The sequence below is a fragment of the Xyrauchen texanus genome, chromosome 29 (genome assembly GCF_025860055.1).
Source record: "Xyrauchen texanus isolate HMW12.3.18 chromosome 29, RBS_HiC_50CHRs, whole genome shotgun sequence".
NCBI lineage: Eukaryota > Metazoa > Chordata > Actinopteri > Cypriniformes > Catostomidae > Xyrauchen > Xyrauchen texanus.
The window spans coordinates 36,096,476-36,112,953 of record NC_068304.1 but is presented as its reverse complement, the minus strand read 5'-3'; the positions used below and the strand labels follow the sequence as shown (position 1 = coordinate 36,112,953).

The window sequence follows — 16,478 nt, the reverse complement described above, 5'->3', positions numbered from 1 at the left end:
GAAGGGGTAGAGACAAGTGGACAGGTGGTAGGACAGTAAGAAAGAAGCACTTTGGAGACCTCAGTCTTGGGAGAGTGGAGAGAAGGACGAAAACAGAGGATGAGATGTTGGAAGAGAGTAGCTGTGGCTGTTAGGTGTAGAGAACTGGCAGCTGATGCTCACTACATTGACAGTACATTGAGAGTGGTGGTGGCAGCCTAGTGGGCTAAAGCACATAACTGTTAATCAGAAGGTCGCTGGTGTGATCCCCCACCATTGTTTCCTTGAGCAAGGCACTTGAGCAAGGATTGTCCCTGTAATAAGTGCACTGTAAGTCGCTTTGGATAAAAGCATCTGCCAAATGCATAAATGTACATTGGCAGTGAAAAACTTGGCAAAGTCTGAGAAGTAAAATTATGTGGTGGAGGAGGATAGAGAAGAGATGAGAAAGTTGAAAATAGTTTACGCGAATTTGAAGTGTTACTGATCTTGTTCTGGGAATAATAAAGTTTTGCAGCAGATACTCTAAAGAGGAGAGAATTGATTGATGCTTACACGGGTCAGCAGGGTCTTTTGACTTGTGCCACTGTCTCTCCACAGCCCTCAGCTTGATTCGGTGATCACGAAATGTCCCCGACAGCCAGGGGCTGGAGGGTGTGGCACATGCTGGCCTGGAGGTAAGAGGATGGACACTATCAAGGCAAGAGGTTAATGTTGAGCAAAGAGCATTTGTAACTTAATTTAACTCAATTCAGTTAAATCAAGAGATTTTCCAGGTGGAAATTAAAGTCCCCAAGGATCACAAGCAGAGTGCCATCCTCTGGGAATGAGGACAGCAATACATCTAGCTCTTCAACAAAGTTGCCTAGCTGACCTGGGGGTTGACCATAGATGACCAAAAAGTGAATTTTAGCAGGATTAGTGGCAGTAATGGGATGATATTCAAAAGTCTTGTGCTTGCTGAGAGAAGAGAGCGGAGTGAATTTCCATGCGTTTGAAATGAGCAAACTGGTTCCCCCAGCCTGCCCATTCAGACAAGGGGTGTGGGTGAAAGTGAAGTCAGTAGAGAGTGCTGAGGGAGTTGCAGTGTTGTCTCTGAAGATCCATGCCTCAGTCAGAGCAAAGCATTGGGTTTTGACTGACTGGCAAAGGCCAGAATGAAGTCCGAAATGATGACAGCTGATTGGCAGTTCCACAGTCCAACAGTGATGGAGATGGGCTGTGGAGAGGCAGTGCTAAGTGACCTTAGGTGCTCTTGTGCGTGTAGTCTACAGCGTGTGCGTGTAGATTTTCACCTACATAAGTGTACAGTATGTGTTGAGGAATGTACTGAAAACACATATTATGAGTAGCATAAGAATATCTATGAGACAAAGAGGCACATCTTTGCATAGTGTCTGGCTCCTTGTCGGTGGACTTGCAGGTCTTCACCCGAGATAGGTCTTCACACAAAGAGGGCTGCCACTTCTGCTGCCACTACAGTTCTCTCACTAATGAAGTACTAATTGCCAGCCCATAAATTGGCAATTTAAAGTCAAAACATTTCAAAAGCCCGAAACTGAAGCAGGATTGCCCTAAAAAGCTCACTAAGACAAAGATTTACCTTAATTGTCAGTGAAGTGCAGCACAATCTCCTGGCTAACAACAGCTACTTGTCCAGTGACACAGCAAACAAACAAAACTACAGTTCTTGTTCCCCTCTGACAGACCAAATGATTGTTCTGTACTCATCCTCTAGCATCACAGATGTGTATGGCTTTCTTCTGCAGAACACAAATAAAGACTTTTAGAAGAATATGTTAGCTGTGTAGGTCCATACAATGCAAGTGAATGGTGACCAAAATCAAGCTCCAAAAACCACATAAAGGCAGCGTAAATTAATCCACATGACTCCAGTGGTTTCATCCATGTCTTCTGAAACAATCCAATTGGTTTTAGGTGAGAACAAACCAAAACATATATGGATGCATCAAGCACTAGGAAGTGTAATCATGCTTGAAATCATGATTGTGTCTAGAGTCTCCAATGGCTAAATGTAAAGTGAAAAAGGAGTTATATTTTGGTCTGTTCTCATCCAAAAATTATTGGATCGCTTTAGAAAACACTGATTTAACCAATTGTAGGTCAATGTGTTACTTTTATGCTGCATTTTATGTTATTTTTGGAGCTTCAAAGTTTTGGTCACCATTCACTTGCATTGTATGGACCTACAGAGCTGAAATATTCTTCTAAAAATCTTAATTTGTGTTCTACAGAAAAAAAAGAAAGTCATACACATCTGGATGGCATGGAATTGAGTAAATGATGTGAGAATTTTCATTTTTAGGTGAACTATCCCTTTAAGGGCAAAATTTGTTTATCAACAAAAATCAACAATAGGTCCCAAACATGGAGGCCCCTACTGAGTGGTAGCTTAATTTAGGTTAAATCTGCAACGATGTGACCCATTTGGCATAATTGTTTTTTAAAATTGGTATTTAATAAAGTAGTGTTTATTTTAAGTTTATTGCTGGAGAATAATAAAAACAAAGTCAGAGTTTAAACCGTATTCAGATATATTTCAAATTCTACATTATTAATTATAAACCTCATAAAAAATAAGTACAGCTCATATAATGTTTAATTTGACTCCCTAAGATGACTAAACATTTTCTGAAGGTTAAACATCTCCTTTTACTGAAAATTTGATGAAAAAGGAAAATAAGTTTTAAAAGTTTTAAGCTGTATGTGGAAAGAGTGTCTTTCCTCTTCTGTCACCTTGTGCTTATGAGATATGAGGCAAAAACAGGGTAATAAGAGTGGATTTCGTACAAGAACAATATATTTCAGTATGTTAATATTATGTGGCACATGGAATAAATGAAACACTTTCACTCTGAAGGAAAATTGGACGGCTTATGTTCAAATATGTTTGTGCTCCAACCCAGAGAGTACTGTATGTATCACAGTTTGTTTTTGTCTCATATTAACTCCTTTTATTAAGAATCAAAAAACATATATTTTCTACAATAAATATTCTCTTAAAGAGATGTTGTAATGGTTGTTGTGTTAATTTACGTGCTCTGATGATTACATGACAACAATAAAGTTTAATATTTTGTATCAAATATTTTAAAAAATGAAGTGTTAATCATTAATACATATTTATTGAAAGAAGTGTAGCATTCGGTTTTATTTGGATCATAAGCTATATCATAATATATGTGTCACGAATAGGGAAGTCAGGAGAAGGCAGACGAGAGGTGAGGATCCAGACGCGGCTTTATTAACGGTCAAACAATAGCAATACAACACAGTAACAAAAGAAAAGGTCCACAGTGGGAAAAGGAAACTAAAACACGGGAGAACATAGAGGGGAAAACATCCACAGGGACAAGGAAACCTCGAACGACAGCAACATTCAACAACGATCGACAAAGACTGAACAAAGAACCAGGTTTAAATACAGGAGGGAACAAACAAGGGAATGAGGGACACCTGGAGGAAACAATCAGGGAAAGATAACCAATCAGGGGAACACCAATGATACAAAGAAACTACAAAGGACTACAAAAACCAAAACAGGAAACAGGAACTAAACTAAACTTCAAAATAACAGTACAAAAACAAAAGACAACAGTGAACGTGACAATATGAATGTCCCAGTAACTGCATCCCAAGCCATGGGATGGTGTAGCTTAGTGGTTAGAGGAATATTCTTAAAAAAAAAAAAAAGAAATTGGTCATAAATTACTTTTAAAACATTTCTAAAGAGCCCTTTAGTTACCTTATTTCCTTTGGACAAGAACTAAGTAATTTAGCCACAAGCAATTATGTTTTACATTTTAGAAAGGTAGCATGAATAAATAATGTTAATATCATTACCAGTTAGCATTTAACAGGCTAAATGGTCTGCACTGATATAGCACCTTTTTTAACGTTAGCGGTTACAAAGCACTTTACACTGTTTTCACACACACACACACACACACACACACACACACACAGAGCTGTCATGCAAGGCGCTAGCCTGTCATTGGGAGCAACTTGGGGTTCAGTGTCTTGCCCAAGGACACTTCAGCATGTGGTGTCATGTGGGCTGGGAATCAAACCGCCAACCCTGCGATTAGTGGCCGACCTCCTCTACCACCTGAGCCACAGCCGCTCCTAACATTGTACTTTTCTTGTCTAATCTCCAAACTAAAAGCATATGAACAGATGTTTACTGTGTACAATATATGAACCTGTTGTTGTTTACACTTACAATTTGTTATGTATTGGCTGATACAAATGGTTGCAAGTGTTATATCCCATACGCTAGAGATCACCATTGTGCATTTAATGATAAAAAGCATATTTTTGCTTTAAACATCTCAAGTTATGATGCACATTGTGAAGTCATGTGGTGCTTCTCAATCGGAAGGCTGCAGCCTAGTTAGGCTTGATATCTCGGCTGCCATGTCATCAATCACCGTCGAAGGCCCTCTCAATTGTAAGGACCCTTGGAAGGCAGCCTTGTTTCGCAGCCTTCGTTAGACATATTTTGGAGGACGCATCAAGTGCATCCTTCGGCATTCAATCACCCACAATCCATTACACATGTCCCAATTTATTCAAAGAAATTGTGGAAAAGGTGTTCTTCTTCATGATATTGCATGTCTGTGCACTGTCCTGGTTTCTTCCTCCATGTCTACAGACACCTTGTTGTAGATCAGTACAATTTCCACATCTGTCATCTTCTATGCCACTCATTCTCTCTTCAAAGTATTTGCGCCATAACCACGGAGGCGTGAACATTTATGACCATCTCATTCTAGCGCTGAATGCTTAGGAGGAGCCTAGCCTACAGCCTAAGAAGGACTGGTCTGGGTAGGATAAAGCCTAACTAGGCTGCAGCCTTCCGATTGAGAAGGTCAGGCAATATTCTTTCCCCAACCATGGAACTCTATCCCCCTGGGTCATTGTTTGAAATGCCTGACCAGAAGTGTCTGTAACTAAATCCTGTTGTAGCTGATCATGTAAATATGGTCTGTAAATAAAGTATTACCTTTTACATTTACTACATAGCACAATATGTTTGGAAATAATTGAATTACTTGCACTGAATATGTTTGCTTAGTAGGATAATGTATTAGCTTGCTAACCATTGGAAATTCATGATGTAATGTTAGCTTACCTGGTTTGCATGCTGATGCATTTTCATGATTAAGATCAAATTAACCTTCAAGTGAGCTGGTAATAAGAATATCCAAAACAGCTTATTTCTGCCAATAAAATCACTTCAGGGTCCACTTCATGGGGTGGGGGGCTATTGACCCTTATGAAGCAATAGATCTCAAAAACTGGTTTGCACAGCAGGCACAACTGCAGCAGCTAGGATTGCAGGAAGAATTCTCTGGGTCTTTTCTTTGTGGAAACTTGCTTCTGATGTCTGTGGTGGCGTAGTGGCTAAAGCACAGGGCTGTTAATCAGAAGCTCACAGGTTCTAACCCCAGCCACCACCATTGTGTCCTTGAGCAAGGCACTTAACTCCTGGTTGTTCCAGGGGGATTGTCCCTGTAATAATTGCACTGTAAGTCTGCCAAATGCATAAATGTAAATATAAATGTTCTGCAGGTGTGCCAATGCATAAGCCTCAGGACTGACATCCTGGAGAGATGCTACCAGAGAGATGAGAATGACATTCCTCCCTTGTTTGTTCATATTGAACACATTGGTGTACAGGCAAGGAACTTGATTTGCATTACTGGTGCAAATGAGCAGTTAACTGATATCTGGATTTGTATCTTGCTAAAGTCCTTAATCTTTCATCATTATAGTAATTCCAACTGAGGAGAAAAACTGCTCCAAGGTACTTCCTGAGATGAAGAGAATCCATCAAGATGTTGTGAAACATTGTATCCAAATAAATGCATTTTGAGGGAACAAGTGATTTAAAAATATTTATCATAATCTATTTTTTTATTATTTGCCTGCCTAAACTCAGGAAGAGACAAGATGAGAAAGCAGATGTCAAAATGATTACTGATATATTAAATACATTTTGAAAAATGAAAATGTAATTACATTTCACAGAGTATTTACAGTATTATATTTACAAGCTGTTATGTTGTTCTATTTTATACTATTGTTTTTTCTATATGTCTAATTGTATAGATTGAGTTTGTTTTGCAATACAGCACACAGTAACACATAATGCAGTTTAAAAAACTGCTTTGTTTAACATCATGTTGGAACATTAAATAGTGGAACTATTGTAATGGATAAAGAAATAACATTAGCTACAATTATTCAATTAATTTGATATACATTCATTTTATTTGTACATATACATATTACTACTATTTTAGCAAATGTTCCACAGAGCATACATTTATGCAATTTGATTACCTCTTTGTGTATATTTTGGTTAATTCATTTGATACAATATTATTAAAATAAGGAAAAAATAAAGATGCGATGTAGCTTGTTTCATTACATTACACTTGGCATGTATTTTGTATTGAAAAATAAATAAATGTTATCCAAAACTGAAAAAAAAACCAAGAATCACATTTGTAATAGCATAGACTGACAATTTCTTAAGACTATTTCTAATATTTTTGCTTTTTAAAATGTCTGTTCCTATAATTCGATTTATACATTTTATCGTTTTAGCACATGCTAATCTGTCAGATCGCGTGTGACGTAAGGACTACAATTCCCATGACCACATTGTTACACGGAAGTAGTCGTTTCCTATATATTCATTTCCGCCTCCCTACCTATCCCTTTTCTGTCTTCGGCCTCCGGCAAGATGGCAGCGCAAATCTCGAAGAAGAGAAAGGTTGGAACGAATTTCATCTGAAATATACGTAATTAAAGTACAGGTGCGCGAAATAAGAATGGCAACTAATTGCCATGGCACTTATCTATAGTTTAAAACATTAAGATGATTGTTTTGTCGGGCTGTGTTGTCGGATTGAGCCGGATTCTGTCAGCAGTGAAATAGACGTGAAACATGGCAGATAGATGCAGCGTTGTGCTCAACCGTCTTATTAATGTTTGAGTCGTTCAGGCACGTATTAAACATTCTGAAATACAGCTGACACTAGTATGACTACCAATAAAGCAACAACATTAAATTCAGGTAGGGGGGATCCGCAGTTGTACGTGTATCACAAATACTGCTAATTAATCAGAAGTCATCACTTTTGTCTAGTTTGTGTTTGGTATTTTCATGGTATTCAAAATACATGAATAATGGGTTACATGTGTTCTTATACGATGCATGAGGATAACCGCTCATGTATAAGGTCATAAATGACCCCCTATATCCGGTCTCTGCATCAGGCTCAATTGTAAACATATTGATATTTGTTGTATCTATCAGTTTGTGTCAGATGGCATCTTCAAAGCAGAGTTAAATGAATTCCTGACCAGAGAACTTGCTGAGGATGGCTACTCTGGTGTGGAGGTCCGTGTCACCCCAACAAGAACAGAAATCATCATCCTAGCAACCAGGTCAGGAATTACTTTTTAATTTTTACCGAACCACATTCCTTAACAGCTATTTTTGTGTAGACTGTTGATTATGTTGGCTGCAATGTACATGCTATACAGTATGTTGCATACATGCAGTCTGTTGTGGTCTGGTCCGTAACCAACAAACTACATTGTATTTGGAACATGCACTCAAGATTTTCACCCAGTATTACACTTATTTTATATGGCGACATGATTGATTTGATAGAGATCAAAGATAATTGATAAGTGTAAAGGTGTAACAACTAGGCATCTGCAAAACTACCAATTTTCACAATTGACTAGTGGGTCGGTTGTTTTTTGAACGACCAGTTTAAAATGTCAGAGATAATTATGTATAGTTGGGCTCCATTATGTTGACCGACATGTTACGGAGGGATATTCGTATGCTAAGCGCAGCATTTTAACATTGTAACTTATGGTTATTCAACAATTCAAATATATGTAAAATATCAAGCAACTAACTGCGTAAAACTATCGAAGAGAAGAAATAAGAAGGGCTCCAATACAGAGCGACGCCAAACCACTTATGCACATCCTGAACGCAGAATGATGTGCTTTAATGTAACCAGAGCTCTTGGGAGTCTCGGGGCACTCAAGAAATGCAAGATAATGCGGGTCCACATCTAGTTCACGACATCGAGCAGTTAAAACATTTTTTTATTACTGCAACTATTTTAGCCGTATCAGACAGAATCTGCAAAAGACTCAAATCTCTTGACAGCACCTCACAAATACGGGAACATCAGAAGAGAATTCATCATCAGACAGTGATCGTCTTGTAACGTGTAAAACGATGCCTTGATCGGTGAAACGGCAGCAGTGCGTAAATGGGCTAAACAACTTGTAGAATGTTTTAATGTGCTGACTATTCACTTTTAAACACAACATGCAAAATAATCATACTTAAACGTGATAAGTTGCGTCTCAATTAATTTGAGAATTGTGTCACCCATTAAAACCACCATCCCTAAAAATATTCATGTTAGTAGCTGAAAACACTAATCGACTAGTCAGTTGTTTGCTGGCTAGTTGATAAGTTGATCACTGTGGCACATGCCTGGTAACATTGTTTTTTTCTGTTTAGGACCCAGAATGTCCTAGGAGAGAAAGGCCGCCGTATTCGGGAACTGACTGCTGTCGTTCAGAAACGGTTTGGTTTCCCAGAAGGCAGTGTGGAGGTAAGATTGGGTCAAGTTATGTGCAAATTCCACAATGTTCACTAGCCACCTCACAACTTGGACAAAAAAAAGTGTTGTTCATCCAATAATCAAAATTGCCATTTGCTCACCATGTCATTCAAACCTCATATGCTGTAATGTTTTGCCCTGGTACTGTTGAAGTGTGTTAATGCAGCACTTTTATATACAGCAGCAGTTCATTGTAACCCCATCTTTCAAGCTTCAGAAAGGACAAAAACATTAGTCCATATAACTCATGTGCTGTATTTAAAGCTCTTAAAAATAAACATCATATGGGTTTAGAAGTAGGATGAGTGAAATGATAATTTTAGTTTTGGTTTAGTTTTCATTAACTATTCCTTTAATGTTCATATTAGTTTTAAACCAATCGATTGTGTCCTGAAGTATAGTGCATTGGTTTGTTGCAGCTGTATGCTGAGAAGGTTGCCACCCGTGGTCTGTGTGCCATCGCCCAGGCAGAGTCGCTGCGCTACAAGCTGCTCGGCGGTCTGGCTGTCCGTAGGTAAGACTGTTAGTTTCTAACTTCACGCTTGTCTTATTTCTAACTTGTTTAATCCCCTTCAGTGATGATACGATGACGAGTCGGAACTGGACTGGTTCTGTCTTTGAGAAGTCTGGGTCAGGTTCACGTTCTGTGAATCTGGCTTCAATTCCTCAAAGCAGACCGTCCTCTTCATTTGAAGACATTGAGGCATTTGTCTGAGAAGGGTAGATGATTAGTCCAGAATGCTTGTACATGTGGGACTGAGAGGTATGACACTAGATGCTGTGTAACAGAAGAAATGTCAGCTGGTAGAGACTTTGTTATACTGTGTAGGGATGTGCGGAACGACTAATTTCACTGATGTTTAAATAAAATGTTGGAGTTGACTAGTCTAAAAAGAAACCAAACTTCAGAAAACGGTAGGAAAAAGTTTACCCCGTTAAGCAGTCGGCACCTTGTTGAAAATAGCCGCCTTAATCAGCAGATTAAAAAAATATTGCATTCCTTGCCGCAGTCATTTTGTAGGCTTAAAAGCATACTATTTTTGATGAACAAAATTAGAATGTCGACATGGTCCGGTGAACGGTGGGACTTGACTCCACTGAGGCGACTCTCCTGCGCTTAAAGCCTGCACAGTGGAAATATAACTTAAAAGCAAGCACCGGTTTAAAGACGACTCAAATGTGAAAAAAATCAACTTCTAGGCCAACGGTTCAGCTATTTGCTTTCCGCGCCACCATCGACGTGATTTCTATTTACTTTGAGTTTGCTTGTGTAGCTAGAGGACATTTTCCGGCGCATGCTATGAGTGAGAGTGGGAAGAAGCTTATTGTATCTGCTCCCAGATATTTAATTTTGTTTTATAATATTTGTATTATATTTAAAATGTCTAACATTAATATGACTTAAAGTGCAGCCTCGGTTAAAATATAATGCTAAACGTAAGTGTGTAAAAATGTTGAACATTTTAAATGTGCATTCAGTATTGGAGCCAGTTTGAAAAGTTTCACATTAACGAATGAATTGTTTCTGTAAAGTTTGATCCGAATGGTGAACACTCACATGAGATGAAGACTGTACTCATAGCTTTTATATAAAGTGTTTTATTCTAAATGGTGCGGGTCACCCTCTTTAATGTGTTTTGTCATGTTGAAATCACATGACCCGCGGTGTTTCGCTAAACTTCGAAGAGAATCCTTGCGCTCATTGGCTGCCGCCTGTGGAGATGCGCTTGGTTATGCTTGGAACATTGTTGTTTGGTGATGCGAAGAGCAAAAATAATTAAAATGAGTTTTATTTCCATGTATGCTTACACATACAAGGAATTTGTCATGGTTACAGAACACAATGGAACATACTTATACAACGGGAGATCCTGTAGCTGTACTGCTGAAGAAGCAAAAAAGTTCTGATGCAACTTGCTTCAAGCAAGACAAAGACCGGCAAAGTCAAAAAACTAGAGTAAACATCGGTAATGGTAAGGCCATCTACGTCTTCATTCGTTTAGTGCAAAGTAGCTTGGCACAGGTATTGTTGTGGATTTTGTGTAAACCATAATGTTTATTGGTTTTTAAGGCAAAGCAATTATATTATAGGAGTAATCATTTTAGAAATGACCTCAAACTCCATTATCCAAATGCAAATTATATTCCCAAGCTGACTGGGGCAGCAGAGACGATCTGCGAAGAAAGATCTGCGTATAGCGTCTAACAACACTGTAACATCGGTTAAATACACGAAGAAGAGCAATGCTAACGCTAGCTAGAGAACTACTGAATGCCCATTTAATTGGGGAAAATATTAATGCCTTAGTTCCAGTGTCGGCAAGCAGCATCAGAACAGTTTATTCAACTAGTCTCGCACATCCCTAATACTGTGGTATATCCGGGGTGTGATTTTAAAAATCGTTTCACTAATTTTATATTGGGAGAAATTTTTAGCATCAGTGCCATACTTTGTATTTACTGGTTATAATTGGGTTGCATCCATCAATTTCTAAATATAAAAGTACCTTTTGCATTTAAGTGTTTTGTTCACTGGCTTATTAAAAAATAGTACCACATTATTTTATGGATTACCAAGTAACCCAAACCATTTGGCATTTTGAGGGCGTAATAAAAAGAAAGCTATTGTGATTTATTCAGTTACCATGGTATAAAGTTTCTGGTTCTGTTATAAGCTTTTGGTCATACTGACTGTACCAGATTGGTACATGTAGCAATAGTGAAAAGCATTGCAACTAATTTGCATGGGCTTTATTTGCTGTTTCTGTATCATAGAATTCTGTTTATTCTGTATCTTGTTTTGCTCTGTTCAGGGCTTGCTACGGTGTGCTGCGTTTCATTATGGAGAGCGGAGCCAAGGGTTGTGAGGTGGTAGTCTCTGGCAAGCTGAGAGGTCAGAGAGCCAAGTCCATGAAGTTCGTGGACGGCCTCATGATTCACAGTGGAGACCCCGTGAACTATTACGTTGACACTGCTGTCCGCCATGTACTGCTCCGACAGGGTGAGTAATGTGATCATTTGGGATGTGATCGCAAATGTGATCAGTTGGGATGATGGTGTTGCATATTTGGCATATGGCTTTAAATTGCATATTTTAACATCCATGGATAGTTGTTTATTGCTTACATTGTTCATTTGTACTATTTAAATGTATTTACATTGATTTGTAGAACATGATAAAAACCCAGGACTGTCTCTTTAAGAGTGCACATTAACGCAAGGTCGAATGTCTTCTTGACACCGTTCGTGCTAAGAGTGATAAGAATTCAATGTTAATTTTGGTTGTTTGTGATCAACAATTTACTGAATAGAACCGAGGATATTCCATGGAACGAGTCAACCCAAACGTACACTCCACATGCAGAAAAAGTTCATGTAGTGCTGAACTTCCTCGATAATATGCTTATCAATCTCTGAGTGAAATCTGAAAATGTGTCGTCAGACATTTTATTCGCATGGCGCAAAATTTGGTTGCATATGTGAGTGATTTACTCGTGTAGAGATTTTTCACATGGAGTGTAAGATCGGTCTTTGGATTTAAGAATCCATATTGAGAAACATCGAAAAAATTGATATTTTTACCCAGTCCTGCAGGATAAGAGATTTTAAAGAACTTTAATTGTATGTGTCAAATTGTTAGAAAATGGTGTTGATTCACCTTTTTACACTTCTGACTGACGATCGTGTTTAGTTAAAATTACATTTAAAATAGACCTTATTTACAACATGTTTATTGTCCTACTGAGAGCAGTTCACACTATTCCACAGAAAAGAGTTTTGGGGGGCCATTCGGACCCTGCACAAAAAAATTCAACTCTGGTGTCTCGAGTTGTTTTTTTTTGTTTTTTTTAAAGTTCAAGATCTTTTTACATAGAAAAACAATCGCAAAACAGTGCAAATGAATGGAAAACTGCATTCTGTGTGACCCGTCTTTTAATATCTTCTCAATTTAACAATGTGCTCTGCTGAAACACAATTTTTGGTTCCTCTTGTTGTTGTTTTTTTACCTCTACCATCAATTCAATTCCTGATGGATAAAATCAGGTCCCACCTTAAATGTTTTCTGCCTGTTGAAGTTTTAAATGTGCCTGATTACAGAAGTAAAATGGGTTGCAGATGCCATTTCATTTTGACATTACAACCGTAATGGTTAGAGTATTTGTTGTAATTGTTTCCAATTAAATCTCAAATCCTAATATCCAGTACTGTGCAAAAGTTTTAGGTGCTTGTAAAAATGTTGCACAGTCAGGATGTCTTCAAAAATAATGACTAAGTTTAATTTATTACTTAATGTCATACAAAGACTAGTAAACAAAAAAAGCTAAATCAATATTCAGTGTGGCCACCTGTGCCTTTAAAATTGCACCAATTCACCGGTACACCTGGACACAGTTTTTCTTGGTGGTTGGCAGATAGGATGTTTCAAGCTTTTTGGAGACTTCACCACAGTTCTATCTATTTAGGCTGTTTCAATTACTTCTGTCCCTATATGTAATCTCAGACTGACATGATGTTCAGTGGGCGGCTCTTTGGGGGCCGTGACATCTGATGCAGGGCTCCCTGTTCTTCTATACTAATCTTTTCAATTTGCAAAAGTAATGTTTGGGAGTTTAACATTTATGTACCTATGGAGAGACTAAAGCGGAGGTCTGGCTGTCCGTAGGCAAGACTGTTAGTTTCTAACTTGTTTAATCCCCTTCAGTGATGATACGATGACGAGTCGGAACTGGACTGGTTCTGTCTTTGAGAAGTCTGGGTCAGGTTCACGTTCTGTGAATCTGGCTTCAATTCCTCAAAGCAGACCATCCTCTTCATTTGAAGACATTGAGGCATTTGTCTGAGAAGGGTAGATGATTAGTCCAGAATGCTTGTACATGTGGGACTGGGAGGTATGACACTAGATCAGGGGTGCCCACACCTTTTTGTGTGATTCCATTCGGTTTTTGTGTGATTCCATTCGGTTTTGCCTAATCCGGGCAGTAGCATCGCAATTTCGCGCTCTGTTCTCAGAAGTCCTTGGAAGGCGCATATGCGCAAACCTAGTTGTCATGGCAACTGAATAAATAAAACCTCGTCTGGTCAATATTTACTTGTCAAGTGCAAGTCAGACAGAAACTAAAAGGAAAGACATTATATTTATTTTTATTAAAATTTAACAAAAGTACATTTTAAATTTTATGCGATCTACCAGCATTGCCTTTGCGATCGACGTATTGGGCACCCCTGCACTAGATGCTGTGTGACAGAAGAAATGTCAGCTGGTAGAGACGTTGTTATACTATGTAGGGATGTGTGGAACAACTAACTTCACTGATGTTTAAATTAAAACTTTGGATTTGACTAGTCTAAAAAGAAACCAAACTTCAGAAAACAGTAGGGGAAAAAATTGTTTCTGCAACCCATAAAATCTATTCCAAATCCGACGCCAAATTCCACTGAAAAGGGTCATTTATCTGCGACGTGCTTGCCTTGCATTATCATCATTGCACATTAACAATTGAATGAATATTGCAGGACCAAGAGTGCAGCCCTAATAGCCTGTTCTAAATAGAATTCAACAAATAAAGTGTAATTAACATTTAAACTGTCTGAACATTGTTGTTAGGAAAATAATTAATAGGAAGGCTTATCCAAATCTATGAGAGAAATGGGCTGAAAATGTGTGCGGATTTCTCAACGTGCAGTCATGCATTAGCCATTGATCTAATATGACATCTGTTTCTTAAGGTCTAAAGAAAGATCTAAACATGTTGTGCATGTTTCCAGAAGTAATATTCCCAATAATACCCTGTCATGGGTTAATGTTTCGGTTGTTGTAATCATAAGATGCCCTTGTCTTCTACCTGCTTATAGGTGTGCTTGGAATCAAGGTGAAAATCATGCTTCCCTGGGACCCCAGCGGCAAGATCGGCCCCAAGAAGCCCCTTCCTGACCATGTCAGCATCGTGGAGCCCAAAGATGAGGTTCTCCCCACCACCCCAGTGTCTGAACAGAAGGGGGCCAAGCCCGAGGCCCCTGTCATGCCACAGGGACCCCCAGTGCCAACTGCATAAAGGAAGGGGTAAGACTTGTAATCACTTTTCAGGGTCTAGTTGATGTACCCAAAGCGGTGTAGACTATGAATGGACTTTTCCCCCCAGAATTAAAGTCTCTTGACTTCCACATTCCCTTCAGTGATGATATGATGACGAGACGGATCGGGGCCCAGCTCTGAGGACTTTGGGTCAGGGTCACGTTCTGTGCCTCTGGCTTCAGTACCTCAGAGCTGTGTGTCCTCTTAAATTGAAGATGTAGAGGCATTTGTCTGAGAGGGGTTTTGCCATACTGCTGTCTGCCTAAATTGTTTGGAAGTGATGCTTTTTATATATCTTCTAACCAGATGTGTTTGTCCCTTACAGGTTCACACATCACTATTGGAAGGCCTTCATTTTTATGTATAAAAATAAATAAGGGCAAAATCTATGTTGTCTTGTGTCTTTGACTTTAAACTTGCTTCAAACGTATAAATGATCCCAATACTTGGAGCTCTTCAACACTTTTGCTGCCTGAAGATATCAAATAAACATGACTGGTACTGGCTGATGAAGGAGAATATTTGCATGCAATTACCACAAAAATCTAACAATGCCAGTTGTTAGAACGGTTTATGGGGTTAATTGCCCTGATCTTTCAAGATGACCTACGTATATTATTATTCTTGACAAACCTTGAACAAATACTGCAATATAGATTTTAATTGAGAAATTTAGACATGCAAGAAATCTTGCATAATCTAACAAAATTGGCTAATGTTGATGCTGTATGTATGGTTAACTAAATGTATTACAGCTTATTCATGTCAATGTATGTAGTGTTTATGAAGATTTGCTGTGAAACTCTTAATTCTGCACTCCATCGTTAAAATTACTTAGTATAGAGCTCTACTGTAGGCCTGCCTCATACTAATGTTGTAATAATTGCCACAATTAAATATGAAACTGGGCGGTTGTGGCACAGAACAGCTGCCTGCAGGCTTAATATGGAAATATTCTTGAACAGGGCGGTTCCTATTTATTAAACGGCTGGATGTTTTTTCAGTGTGTTAGTTACTGAAATGCTTATTAAAGGAAGGTAAATTCCTAGACACTGGAAGTGCTTGCTGTGCATATGTACATTTATGTACTTTTCTCATCGTGTGTGTGTGTCACGAGCAGGTTTTACAAAGTTAAATGGCTTGAGTTGTTGACTTCATGATGGATTAAAGTTTAATTTAAGATCATGAGTTTACTATACTATGTGTGTATGTGAAGGTAAAATAGTCCCAAAATGATTTGCATAAGATATGTAACAGTGATAAGATTTGTAAATTAAGTTACAAGTGTGATAGAAAAATGTGCATACACCAAGTAAGATTTATATATAGATCCGATACCAATAATTTCTTGTCTAATATCGTTGATACCAATACGTGAGATTTCTTGGAATAAAATATTTTTTTATATATTTGTGAGCCTAAACAATTTTGTTTACCCTTACAAAAATTAACCATGGTTTCACTACAGTAACTAGTTTAATCATGGGATTTAGTTAAACCATAGTTACCACACTTATGTTAAACATGTTTGCATTTCCCAAGTCCAGTAAACCAACAGACAGCATTGCATTATTGGTGCACCAGTAAATTCAAATAGTTTGCATTAAAGGGGTCATTATCATGGATTATGTGTTTCTGCTGTTTTGGGGCCCTATAGCACTGTAGGTTTCTTAATTAAATGCTTTGTTAAACTTTTCTCATTAAATGTTTTATTTAATTTGTCCATGCATAAT

The 16,478-nt window shown here is 38.3% G+C and overlaps 1 protein-coding gene and 3 non-coding genes across 4 annotated transcripts; all 4 read left to right on the top strand.

The window, feature by feature from the left end:
• Positions 1 to 6,719: 6,719 nt before the first annotated feature.
• Positions 6,720 to 15,134, top strand: LOC127623195 (40S ribosomal protein S3-like). Its single transcript, XM_052097516.1, has 7 exons — positions 6,720 to 6,784; positions 7,331 to 7,461; positions 8,570 to 8,663; positions 9,092 to 9,186; positions 11,486 to 11,673; positions 14,526 to 14,733; positions 15,071 to 15,134. Exons 1-6 carry the CDS (start codon positions 6,755 to 6,757, stop codon positions 14,723 to 14,725), a joined length of 738 nt encoding a protein of 245 aa, XP_051953476.1. The 5' UTR covers positions 6,720 to 6,754; the 3' UTR covers positions 14,726 to 14,733; positions 15,071 to 15,134.
• LOC127623433 (small nucleolar RNA SNORD15) lies at positions 9,243 to 9,392 on the top strand. The gene has a single exon (XR_007968058.1). It is a non-coding gene; the product is annotated as a small nucleolar RNA SNORD15 (small nucleolar RNA).
• Positions 13,369 to 13,518, top strand: LOC127623434 (small nucleolar RNA SNORD15). Its single transcript, XR_007968059.1, has one exon. It is a non-coding gene; the product is annotated as a small nucleolar RNA SNORD15 (small nucleolar RNA).
• LOC127623435 (small nucleolar RNA SNORD15) lies at positions 14,841 to 14,985 on the top strand. Its single transcript, XR_007968060.1, has one exon. It is a non-coding gene; the product is annotated as a small nucleolar RNA SNORD15 (small nucleolar RNA).
• Positions 15,135 to 16,478: the final 1,344 nt, after the last annotated feature.